Below are 12,651 nucleotides of genomic sequence, written 5' to 3'. Positions count from 1 at the left end.
GTAGTGAGGTATATTGAAGTGAGCGGGGAGGTCAGGATTGGAGACGACATAAAGTTAGGAGTCATTTTAAATAAATATTTAAAGCTATGACTAGATGAGATTCAACTCAGGAGTAAGCGTAAAGAGAAGTAGTTTAAGGATTGAGGGCTGGGACATTCCATATTTGGAGGTCAAGAAAAAGAAAAAAATCCTGCCAAGGAAACCAAGACCTACCAGTCAAAGAGATGAGAAAAAGATAAATCAAGTATGGAATATCAGAAGTAAACTGAAGAACATGTTTCAGGAAGGGAGTGGTCAATTATAATAATGCTGAGTTCAAGTGAGGGGATAAACTATTTGATACCTAAGTCCTGAAGGTACTAACCTTCCATTACCATCATTCTACCTTTTGCCTAAAAGCCTTTAGGGTTCTAAAACTCACCTCTGATTACTAATATCCATTATAATCAACTAATGACATCAGAATAAATCATTAATGAAAACATGTCACATGATATAATGCAGGTACATGAGATTCAGAACTTGAGCCTAAATAACTAAAGGTATACTAAAATTTTTCACTTATTGAATTAATAATCTACAGCAAAAGATATTAACATTTTTCCCTGTTTTGAAATCATAAATCTCTTTGAAAATCCGAGATATTTGGATTTTCAAGGAGGAAGAGGGGTGATTTGGGGGTAAGTATATTTATATCACAAATCTTATACACATAAAAACACTTTTGCATATAATTATCATATATTCAAAGACCCCATAAAACTGTTCTGGAGACATTAGGTTAAGAATCCTTCATTTAATACAATACTATTCTATTGTACAATATCTATTCTACTATGTTACTAAGAAAAATCCTCACTTGTACATTGGAAATAAGTACTCCAAAAGAATAAATTATTGGTCGTGAACAAAAAGTGAATCTTGAATTTTATGAATTAAACTATATCTCTATCATAATAAATAACTGCAAGAGTAATTTAAAAAATTGAAATAATTTACACTTACCACTAACATTTTCAGTTAAAATAAGGTGAAACACCTGAGCAAAGGCATCAACATCTTTATGCAGCCAAATGTCAGAAAGACAAGCATCCATTTCCTTTATTAACCATGGTTCAAGGCAATTCACATCTTTTTCTGTCTTCAAAAAGCAAAGATTATAAATTACTTAACCTTTGCTGGCAAAGAATACAAGATGGCCATAATGACCATAAGAACTATTAGTCATACAGTGTTATATCAAAGGATTTGACATAAAAGTTTGTCATTTCATCATAAACATTATCATTTCCAATACTGTATCTTGTTTTCATATTCATCTTTTATCTGAGAATAAGCTTGTCAACAAAGCAGTATGATCTAGTCACAATATTAACTGTGCTTCTGACACAATGTTGCTAAATATACCTGCAGATCAGTGGTCTTTTCTCCCAACTGTACCACAGAGGAAATGTCACCTGGAGCTTGTCAACACTGAAGCCAAGTCCCACCCCAGAGCAAGTACATCAGAATCTTCCTCGGGAGATGCTAATATGTAGCCAGGCTTAAGAATCACTAATTTACAGGATCAAAATGCTATTCACTGAACCAAATGGATGTTCCCAACATTAAATAACAATTTTTAAATATTCTTTAAAAGTATACATTCTTTACAAGAATAGTTCATTTGGATGCATCAGAACTTTAAACAATGGGAGAAAACTGCCAAGCATATTTGCATTCTCATGCTCAATACAGTTTAATTCCTTTTCTAAAAAGTACACAGTCCCAGCCATTGCTCTAATCACCAATGCCTTTTTAAGAACTCTGAGTGAAAGTCACTCAGTTGTGTCGGACTCTTGCAACCTGTGAGGCTCCTCTGTCCATGGGGATTCTCCAGGCAAGAATACTAGAGTGAGTTGTCATGCCCTTCTCCAGGGGATCTTCCCAACCCAGGGATCGAACCCAGGTCTCCCACACTGCCTGCAGATTCTTTACCATCTGAGCCACCAGGGAAGTCCTTAAGAATTCTAAACCAAAATCAAAGACCAGAAGGAACCTAGGAAATTCATTAGTTTGTTTTCAAATAGACTCCATGGAACCCAAAGTAGCAGACGCCCCAGCTAGGGAATAGAGGTGGAGAGTGAGGGGTGAGCAGGCAGGATGTCTACAAAAAAGATTTTGTAGAAAGATTTTGTGGCAAAATAAAAGGGAGAAAAGAAACTGAGGTCTATGATGGGTAACTGACTTTACAGTCACATAGCTTTCTGGTGGAAACCCTGGTCTTGATTATACTTGCCTTAATACCAACAGTACTTTCTCAGTTTTTTCCTAACTTAGCTAATCTTACATTGCTTAGATCATAGGTCCTTAAATTTTTGACATGATAAAATAATCAAGCAATGATAATGTATATACATAACTATAACTATTTTCTTGAAACAATTTACAGAAAATATTGAAATAATTTTAACTCAGAATGAAACAATAAAAGATGTCACATTATTTGAAAAAAAGAGTTTATAGAAAGTTATTCGGAAAAATGTGTTGTAGTCTAAGATAAAGTAAGGGAATTATGCTTTAATAATGCAATAAAAGTTATAATCTCATAAAATATTGTTTAAAGTATACAATCTTCACTCAAACTATCAGTGTAAAACCACTGAGGTCTTACCAGCTGACTGAAGACAGCATCACCACCATCATCCAATAAATCATACTCTTCAGTCACATTTGGGATAGCTCTCTGTCTCTGAGATTCAGGCTTGAAACTATTCTCTTGAGCTGAGTACCATTCTGTAAGTGTGGTTTGTTGTTTTTCCTCTAAATTAATTACCAAAGAAAATAAGTAGATACATTCTTTGTTTTATGAAATACATTTCTTTAAAAAAATTAAGTGAATTTGAAAATACCTAAAAGTTGGCCTTATTTTAAAGTTACTTTTTAAAAAAATTAATTAATTAGAAACATTCAATAAAACATGTTCGGTTCAGTCGCTCGGTCATGTCTGACTCTTTGCAACCCCATGAATCGCAGCACGCCAGGCCTCCCTGTCCATCATCAACTCCCGGAGTTCACCCAAACTCATGTGCATTGAGTTGGTGATGCCATCCAGCCATCTCCTTCTCTGTCGTCCCCTTCTCCTTCTGCCCCCAATCCCTCCCAGCATCAGGGTCTTTTGCAATGAGTCAACTCTTCACATGAGGTGGCCAAAGTGTTGGAGTTTCAGCCTCAGCATCAGTCCTTCCAATGAACACCCAGGACTGGTCTCCTTTAGGATGGACTGGTTGGATCTCCTTGCAGTCCAAGGGACTCTCAAGAGTCTTCTCCAACACCACAGTTCAAAAGCATCAATTCTTCGGCACTCAGCTTTCTTCACAGTCCAACCCTCACATCCATACATGACCACTGGAAACACCATAGCCTTGACTAGATGGAACTTTGTTGGCAAAGTAACGTCTCTGTTTTTGAATATGCTATCTAGGTTGGTCATAACTTTCCTTCCAAGGAGTAAGCGTCTTTTAATTTCATGGCTGCAATCACTATCTGCAGTGATTTTGGAGCCCAAAAAAATAAAGTCAGCCACTGTTTCCACTGTTACCCCATCTAGTTCCCATGAAGTGATAGGACCAGATGCCATGATCTTCGTTTTCTGAACGTTGAGCTTTAAGCCAACTTTTTCACTCTCCTCTTTCACTTTCATCAAGAGGCTTTTTAGTTCCTCTCCACTTTCTGCCATAAGGGTGGTGTCATCTGCATATCTGAGGTTATTGATATTTCTCCCAGCAATCTTGATTCCAGCTTGTGCTTCTTCCAGCCCAGCATTTCTCATGATGTACTCTGCATATAAGTTAAATAAGCAGGGTGACAATATACAGCCTTGACATACTCCTTTTCTTATTTGGAACCAGTCTGTTGTTCCAGGTCCAGTTCTAACCATTACTTCCTGACCTGCATATAGGTTTCTCAAGAGACAGGTCGGGTGGTCTGGTATTTCCATCTCTTTCAGAATTTTCCACGGTTTATTGTGATCCACACAGTCAAAGGCTTTGGCATAGTCAATAAAGCAGAAATAGATGTTGTTCTGGAACTCTCTTGCTTTTTCGATGATCCAGCAGATGTTGGCAATTTCATCTCTGGTTCCTCTGCCTTTTCTAAAACCAGCTTGAACATCTGTAAGTTCATGGTTCACATACTGCTGAAGCCTGGCTTGGAGAATTTTGAGCATTACTTTACTAGCGTGTGAGATGAGTGCAACTGTGCAATAGTTTGAGCATTCTTTGGCATTGCCTCCAAAGAATAAAACATATTATGCTGAACCAAAAGGAGACATGAAACTGCTTTTAAAAACTTCATCTGTTCATCTACTGGTAAGAAGTTTACTTCTATATAAGCACAAAATTTAATGAACAGTATTTTATCCATGTAACAAATATTGTTTAAACCAATGACTAATATCCATATAGCACTTTGAAGGAAATCATTTACTGAATTTCTACCACCATGCTAGTTGTTTGAGATACAAGTTATAATCAGAGCCAGAAATTTTATAATGTACATATTAGTGATTCAACATTGCACTGTGAAACAGGCATTACTAACTGCTTTTTTCAAGCAAAGAATCCAAAGAATTTAAGGTTATTTGTCCAAAGTTATACTAACTAAACAAAGGAATCAAAACTTAAAGTCAAGTCTTCCATCATGAATAATGTAGTTAAAAGTAACCAGAAGGAACTTAACCTTAATTCAAAAGTGGACATACAGCATAAATCATAAGAGATGTATTAATAGGCAGGTCATGCTACAACCAAAATTCAGACGCAATTGATAACAATTTCAAGATTTTAAGAACTCGACAGTTCTAAGAAAGATGAGCCTTTCATCACTCACATACAACTCCCTTCTTTCCTCACCCGCCTCTCACTCCCACTCTGTAACACATGCTGGGAGACAGCCAGCATATCATCTTGTCCTTTCTTAAAACAGTGGCTGAATCTCTGGATGCAGACACTCAGCTCTGGCATTCCCTTTCAATTCCTCTCCATAGATTATAACTTTTGGACTTAAACCACAATATAAAAGATCCATTTGGGACAGTAGTCTAATATAATCTACAACCATACACAGAAAGAAATACTTTCAAGTATCCTAGTATCTGCACAGTATAAGACTGGAGTACTCTAAAAAGTCAGTATCAATAATAATTTTCTTTTATATTTGTTTGATAAAGAGCTTACCTCGTTGTTTTTCCTTTTTGTATTTTAACATTTCTTTGTTTGTATATCCAGTAGTTCTTAAAATGTCTTCCAAAAACATTTCTTTTACTTCAAATGGTCTTCCCTGTACTAAATAACAGGAGTATTTTAATCAGTCAACTTGCATCTTAGAGGTAACTTGCATAAAAACATGAGATTTTCAAATTAATAAATCTAAGTGTTAATCCAAAGGCAATTCCATAGATCAAGTAATCCTCATATTGCCCTTTAAATATAACTTTGATAGACAACTGTTTATTTGCATGTTTCTTCCAATGTTTGCTATTCACTTGTGTGTTTGGCATTATACTAGGTACTAGGAACATAAATGGCAAGTAGAAACAAGAGTTCCTCCTGTTTTCCTGAAGCTTAAAGACTGCAGTCCAGCAGGAGAGTCAGACCTTAATCCAGTAATTCAGAACAACCATGTAAAAATAAAGTTGTGAAAAGTCCTACGAGAAAGAAGCACAAGATACCATGACAGTACATAATAGGAGAACTTGAATGAGACAAGAAAAACATCTTCACTGAGAAAAATGAGAACCAAGAGAAGGAGGTAAACAAAATAATTAAGCTACACAGAGAAGAAAGAATGTAATATGAAGAAGAAAAAAAAACACAAAACAGTATGCACAAAGGCCTTATAGTATGAAAGAATATGATGTTCTCAAGGAACTAAAAAGCCAAGCTATTTGGAATATGATGTGAGGAGTGGTGTGGAGAGGGGGCTAGAGTTCAAGATGAGGCCAAAGAAATAGGTCTTATTAAGGATTTAGGTCTTTATTCTGAGGTAAAGGTCATTCAAAGTTTTAAGCTCATGAGAGTTTTTAAATCATCAAAATTTCATTTCAGAAAACAACACTCTGGCTGAAACCTGGGGAATGGATTTAAAAGAGAGCAGAGTAAATGGAACAGACCAGTAGGGGCAATTACAATTGTTCAGGCTGAAGAGGACAATAACCTGAATAAGACTGGTGACAGTAAAAATGGAAGGAGACAGACAAACTCTAGATACACAGGAAGTAAAATCCACAGAACTCAGCATTAGATTAAATATGGAGGAATGATAAGGAAGTGTCAACCACAGCTCTTAAAAGTCTAGCTTAAAAAACTGGATAGAGGAAGATGTCATTCTCTGAGGTTGACAAGGAAAGCTAAAGAAAAACAAGTTGGCTTATAGGAGTTGGGGTTTGGTTTTATACATGTCAAATGTTAGTTGCCAAAATGAGCTTCCATTAGCAGATGCATAAATTTTATGTGCCTTCAGTTCAGTTGCTCAGTTGGGTGCGACTCTTGGCGATGCCATGGACTGCAGCATGCCAGGCTTCCCTGTCCATCACCAACTCCCGGAGCCTGCTCAAACTCATGTCCATCGAATCAGTGATGCCATCCAACCATCTCATCCTCTGTTGTCCCCTTCTCCTCCTGCTTTTAATCTTTCCCAGCATCAGGGTCTTTTCCAAAGAGTCAGTTCTTCATATCAGGTGGCAAAAGTATTGGAGTTGCAGCTTCAGCATCAGTCCTTCCAATGAACACCCAGGACTGATCTCCTTTAGGATGGACTGGTTGGATCTCCTTGCAGTCCAAGGGACTCTCAAGAGTCTTCTCCAACTCCACAGTTCAAAAGCATCAATTCTTCAGTGCTCAGCTTTCTTTATGGTCCAACTCTGACATCCATACCTGATAGTAGAAAAACCATAGCCTTGACTAGATGGACCTTTGTTGGAAAAGTAATGTCTCTGCTTTTTAATATGCTGTCTAGGTTGGCCTTATGAACAAAAAGTCCTACAGGTTGTGACTTAGGTGATTTGGTCAATGGTATGATTAACTAAAACAGGCAACACAAAAGAAGCAGATTTTTTATTTATTTTTCATGTTGATGTATGGCAAAACCAATACAATATTGTAAAGTAATTAGCCTCTAAAATAAATTTAAAATAAAAAAAAATATATATATATATATACTTCTTCTTTCTTATTTTTTTTAATTTATTTATTTTAGTTGGAGGTTAATTACAATACTGTAGTGGTTTTGCCATACATTGATATGAATCAGCCATGGGTGTACATGTGTCCCCCATCCGGAAGCCCCCTCCCACCTCCCTTCCCATACCATCCCTCAGGGTCATCCCAGTGCACCAGCCCTGAGCACCCTGTCTCATGCATCGAACCTGGACTGGCGATCTGTTTCATATATGATAATAGACATGTTTCAATGCTATTCTCTCAGATCATCCCACCCTTGCCTTCTCCCAGAGTCCAAAAGACTGTTCTATACATCTGTGTCTCTTTTGCTGTCTCATTTATAGGGTTATCATTACCATCTTTCTAAATTCCATATATATGTTAGTATACTGTATTGGTGTTTTTCTTTCTGGCTTACTTCGCTCTGAATAATAGGCTCCAGGTCATCCACCTCATTAGAACTGATTCCAATGTATTCTTTTTAATGGCTGAGTAATATTCCATTGTGTATATGTACCACTGCTTTCTTATCCATTCATCTGCTGATGGACATCTAGGTTGCTTCCATGTCCTGGCTATTGTGAACAGTGCTGCGATGAACATTGGGGTGCATGTGTCTCTTTCAATTCTGGTTTCCTCAGTGCGTATGCCCAGCAGTGGAATTGCTGGGTCGTATGTCAGTTCTATTTCCAGTTTTTTAAGGAATCTCCACGCTGTTCTCCATAGTGGCTGTACTAGTTTTCATTCCCACCCACAGTGTAAGAGGGTTCCCTTTTCTCCACACCCTCTCCAGCATTTACTGTTTGTTGATTTCTGGATAGCAGCCATTCTGACTGGCGTGAGATGGTACCTCATTGTGGTTTTGATTTGCATTCTTTGCATTCTTCTGATAATGAGTGATGTTGAGCATCTTTTCATGTGTTTGTTAGCCATCTGTATGTCTTCTTTGGAGAACTGTCTGTTTTTGATTGGGTCATTTATTTTTCTGGAATTAAGCTGAAGGAGTTGCTTGTATATTTTTTAGAAAGGATTAGTATTCAGTTAGGGCATATTAGATGTGAACTGCTTATAAACTTCCTAAGTCCAAAGCTCTGGAGAACAGGTTGAATTGGGAAATAAAGATTCAGGAGTCATCCATATAAGAAAGTAGAAGTCAAGGGCAAGAATGAGATCTTCCAGGGAAACAAACTATGCATTCCCAGTATCAAGTACAGAACAGCATAGAGCAGGAAAGAGAAAAAGCAAAGAAGTCAAAAAAAGAAGGGAAAGGAGGGAAGGGGAGGGAAAAGAAGAGAGGAAGAGAAAAAAAGAATGGATCATGGGAATAATCCTCAAAAAAAACAATATTTAAGCACCATGCAAAAGAAGCCCACAGAGGAGACCAAGAAAGTACAGGCTATGACACAGAATGAGACTTAGGAAGCAGTGCTGGCAAACAGATGATGGGGATATGAGCATTTCACAAAAAAGAGGGAATGATTATGAGAAATACTACAGCAATTTTAAGTAATATTTTTATATAAAATATGAATAACAGGCTTGGCAATTAAATCAGTTTCAAAACAACACTGTTAAGAATGTATAAATGCATAGCCCCATAAACTTCAGAAATGTGAATCATTTCAGCCTTTTGGAAAAGTAAAATGGCAAAATCATATTATTGTTAAAATTAAAAATAGACATACTTTTTTACTCAACAATTTCACTTTTAAGAATCTATTCTCAGAAATAAGAGCACCTGTACATTGGAGAAGGCAATGGCAACCCACTCCAGTACTCTTGCCTGGAAAATCCCATGGAAGGAGGAGCCTGGTAGGCTGCAGTCCATGGGGTCGCTAAGAGTCGGACACAACTGAGTGACTTCACTTTCACTTTTCACTTTCATGCATTGGAGAAGGAAATGGCAACCCACTCCAGTGTTCTTGCCTGGAGAATTCCAGGGACGGCAGAGCCTGGTGGGCAGCCGTCTATGGGGTCGCACAGAGTCGGACATGACTGAAGTGACTTAGCAGCAGTAGCAGCATATATATATATACACACACACACACATACACACACACACACACACACACATATATATATATATATATAAGAATATATGTATAAGGATGCTCATAACAACAAAGTTTATAGTTGGCAAAAGGAAGGATCCAGGACCAATGTGAATGTCTAAAAATTAAGACATGGTTAAATAAATCATGGTACATTCATATTAGGAAATAAAAAAGCAGCTGTTCAATATAATAAACTACATCTTACATGTTTGAACTGAGGTAAACACACTGAGGTAAACACAACTTTTTCAATTTTTGAGAAGAAAATTAAAAATTTTTTTAAAGATTGGTGAAAAAATAAGGTATGATTAAAGGACAAGGACAAAAGTTCAGTGGCAACATATTCAGAAGTACATGGGAAGTAAATATGGGAATACAACTACTCTGTGAAAGAGTCTAGTAATAAAGGTGAAGCTGTAAGACAGAATTTAAAGAGGAATACAAAATTAAAACGTATCTCCTTTTAAGACTAGAAAACTGGCTCACTACACAATAACAAAGAGTGAAAAAGGAGAAGATGAAAATATATAGAGATGACTGATTAAGCACATCTCAGAGAAAACAGAAAAGGATGCCCTATACATCAGAATATTCCTTAATACTTCTATTTCAATAAATAAAATCAAGCCAAAAAAGAATTCTTTCGTAAAATCCTGAAGAAATCTGATAATTTTACTTACTATATATCACTGGACAGCTCCCAAAATATCTTATAAAAAGATTTACATCTAAGGCAGCACTAGAAAGAATTAGTTTCAAAGTTGGGTGCTTCTGCAGTAAATCTCTTAACTTTGTAAGTAAAAAATCACTAAATCGATCCCTTTCATGAACTTCATCCTGCAGTAAACAAAAACAAACCATGGAACAGTTAAAACATAAAATAAGTAAAGTCTTTAAAACTATGGAGCTGCTGAGTTTCACACTTAATCAAGTTAAATGTGGAAACAGTCAATTAGTGAAATTTGTTTTACAGACAAGTTAGAAATACTTAGATATTAACAATCCTCTGTGGGTAACGTATTGCCCCTTTTCCCACAGGATGTAAAACTGCAGAAACTAAAACAAATTCTGAATTAGTACAGTCTAATTTAATAGAATTTTAATAAATATAAAATCTATTTAAATATGCTTCTGTTAGCATCAGGACCAGGTGCATATTGTGGTTTGAATGCAGAGAACTAAAAACTTTCCAAAAGCTGCTTATCACAAGCTTATAAATCTTTTTTTTTTAATAGTGTATAAATCTTTATTATATACCAGGCACAAGAATAATTACGAATTTCTCTTCATTCATTATAAATCAAATTATAAATCTTAATCTAAGTTTTCTGACACAAACTGGATAAAAGCTTAGAATTCTTTAATAAGGTGCTAATTCATCTACTTATTTCATCAGCAGCTAGTTAAAATAACAGGATAACCAGGAAGTTAACTGACTTTAAGTATTCTCCTAAGATATGTAAGAGAAAATAGATGACTAAGCACAGAGAAAAAAGAAAACTATTCTGGAGACTCTCGAAATACATGTATCATTTTTATACATAAAAAGCACTTTTTTTACAAAGCTATCTATTTTCACTCATGAAAACTGATGGCAAGAATATCTTTATTTAACACAAATATTTCTAATAATTATGGAAAATAAAAAGTAACTTGATTAGAACAGCCTGTTTTAAAAAAAAATTGGTTCTCATATATATCCTATTCTAAAATCTTAATTAGCTATTTAAATTTAAATCTCTTACCACAATAACATGTGTCACAGTTGACAATGTACTATCTCCTGCCATCAGTGTACGAAGCAGTACCCCATTGGTGCAAAATGTCAGAAGTGTCTTTGGAGAAACCCTTAAAAAAAAAAAATGTACAATTACAAATCTTTTATACAATTAAAACATGGCCCTATTAAAATGCTAGTAGCCTTAGTATTTTAGTAAGTATTACTAACATAACAGTGTCCTGGTACAGTTCAGTTCAGTCCAGTTCAGTTGCTCAGTCATGTCTGACTCTTCCCAACCCCATGGACCACAGCATGCCAGTCTTCCCTGTCCATCACCAACTCCCAGAGTTCACTTAAACTCATCTCCACTGAGTCGGTGATGCCATCCAACTATCTAACCATTTGTTGTCCCCTTCTTCTCAGGCCCCCAATCTTTCCCAGCATCAGTGTCTTTTCAAATGACTCAGCTCTTCACATCACATGGCCAAAGTATTGGAGTTTCAGCCTCAACATCAGTCCTTCCAATGAACACTCAGGGCTGATCTCCTTTAGGATGGACTGGTTGGATCTCCTTGCAGTCCAAGGGACTCTCAAGAGTCTTCTCCAACACCACAGTTCAAAAGCATCAATTCTTTGGCACTCAGCCTTCTTTATAGTCCAACTCTCACATCCATACATGACTACTAGAAACCAAAGCCTTGATCAGATAGACCTTTGTTGGAAAAGTAATGTCTCTGCTTTTTAACATGTTCTCTAGGTTGGTAATAACTTTCCTTCCAAGGAGTAAGCATCTTTTAATTTCATGGCTGCAGTCACCATCTGCAGTGATTTTGGAGTCCCCAAAAATAAAGTCAGCCACTGTTTCCACTGTTTCCCCATCTATTTGCCAAGAGATGGGACAGGATGCGGTGATCTTAGTTCTCTGAATGTTGAGCTTTAAGCCAACTTTTTCACTCTCCTCTTTTACTTTCATCAAGAGGCTCTTTAGTTCTTCTTCACTTTCTGCCATAAGGGTGGTGTCATCTGCATATCCGACGTTATTGATATTTCCCCTGGCCATCTTGATTCCAGCTTGTGCTTCTTCCAGCCCAGCGTTTCTCATGATGTACTCTGCATGGAAGTTAAATAAGCAGGGTGACAATATACAACCTTGACGTACTCCTTTTCCTATTTGAAACCAGTCTGTTGTTCCATGTCCAGTTCTAACTGTTGCTTCCTGACCTATATACAGATTTCTCAAGAGGCAGGTCAGGTGGTCTGGTATTCCCATCTCTTTCAGAATTTTCCACAGATTATTGTGATCCACATAGTCAAAGGCTTTGGCATAGTCAATAAAGCAGAAATAGATGTTGTTCTGGAACTCTCTTGCTTTTTCCATGATCCAGCAAATGTTGGCAATTTGATCTCTGGTTCCTCTGCCATTTCTAAATCCAGCTTGAACATATGGAAGTTCACAGTTCACGTATTGCTAAAGCCTGGCTTGGAGAATTTTGAGCATTACTTTACTAGCATGTGAGATGAATGCAATTGTGCGGTAGCTTGAGCATTCTTTGGCATTGCCTTTCTTTGGCATTGAAATGAAAACTGACCTTTTCAGTCCTGTGTCCACTGCTGAGTTTTTCAAATTTGCTGGCATATTGAATGCAGCACTTTCACAGCATCATCTTTTAGGACTTGA

The 12,651-nt window shown here is 36.7% G+C and overlaps 1 protein-coding gene across 5 annotated transcripts in view; it reads right to left on the bottom strand.

The window, feature by feature from the left end:
• Positions 1-12,651, bottom strand: part of YTHDC2 (YTH N6-methyladenosine RNA binding protein C2) — a 119,761-nt gene that overhangs the window by 44,055 nt on the left and 63,055 nt on the right. For all 5 annotated transcript variants that reach the window (XM_055536515.1, XM_055536512.1, XM_055536516.1 and 2 more), the window contains 5 exons: positions 10,999-11,101; positions 9,934-10,090; positions 5,217-5,324; positions 2,654-2,802; positions 1,006-1,141 (listed from right to left, as the gene is read on the bottom strand). In XM_055536515.1, coding sequence (XP_055392490.1) covers positions 1,006-1,141; positions 2,654-2,802; positions 5,217-5,324; positions 9,934-10,090; positions 10,999-11,101 — 653 coding nt within the window. The remainder of the gene's footprint in view (positions 1-1,005; positions 1,142-2,653; positions 2,803-5,216; positions 5,325-9,933; positions 10,091-10,998; positions 11,102-12,651) is intronic.

The sequence above is a fragment of the Bubalus kerabau genome, chromosome 10 (genome assembly GCF_029407905.1).
Source record: "Bubalus kerabau isolate K-KA32 ecotype Philippines breed swamp buffalo chromosome 10, PCC_UOA_SB_1v2, whole genome shotgun sequence".
NCBI lineage: Eukaryota > Metazoa > Chordata > Mammalia > Artiodactyla > Bovidae > Bubalus > Bubalus kerabau.
This window is presented reverse-complemented; position numbering and strand designations above follow the sequence as displayed.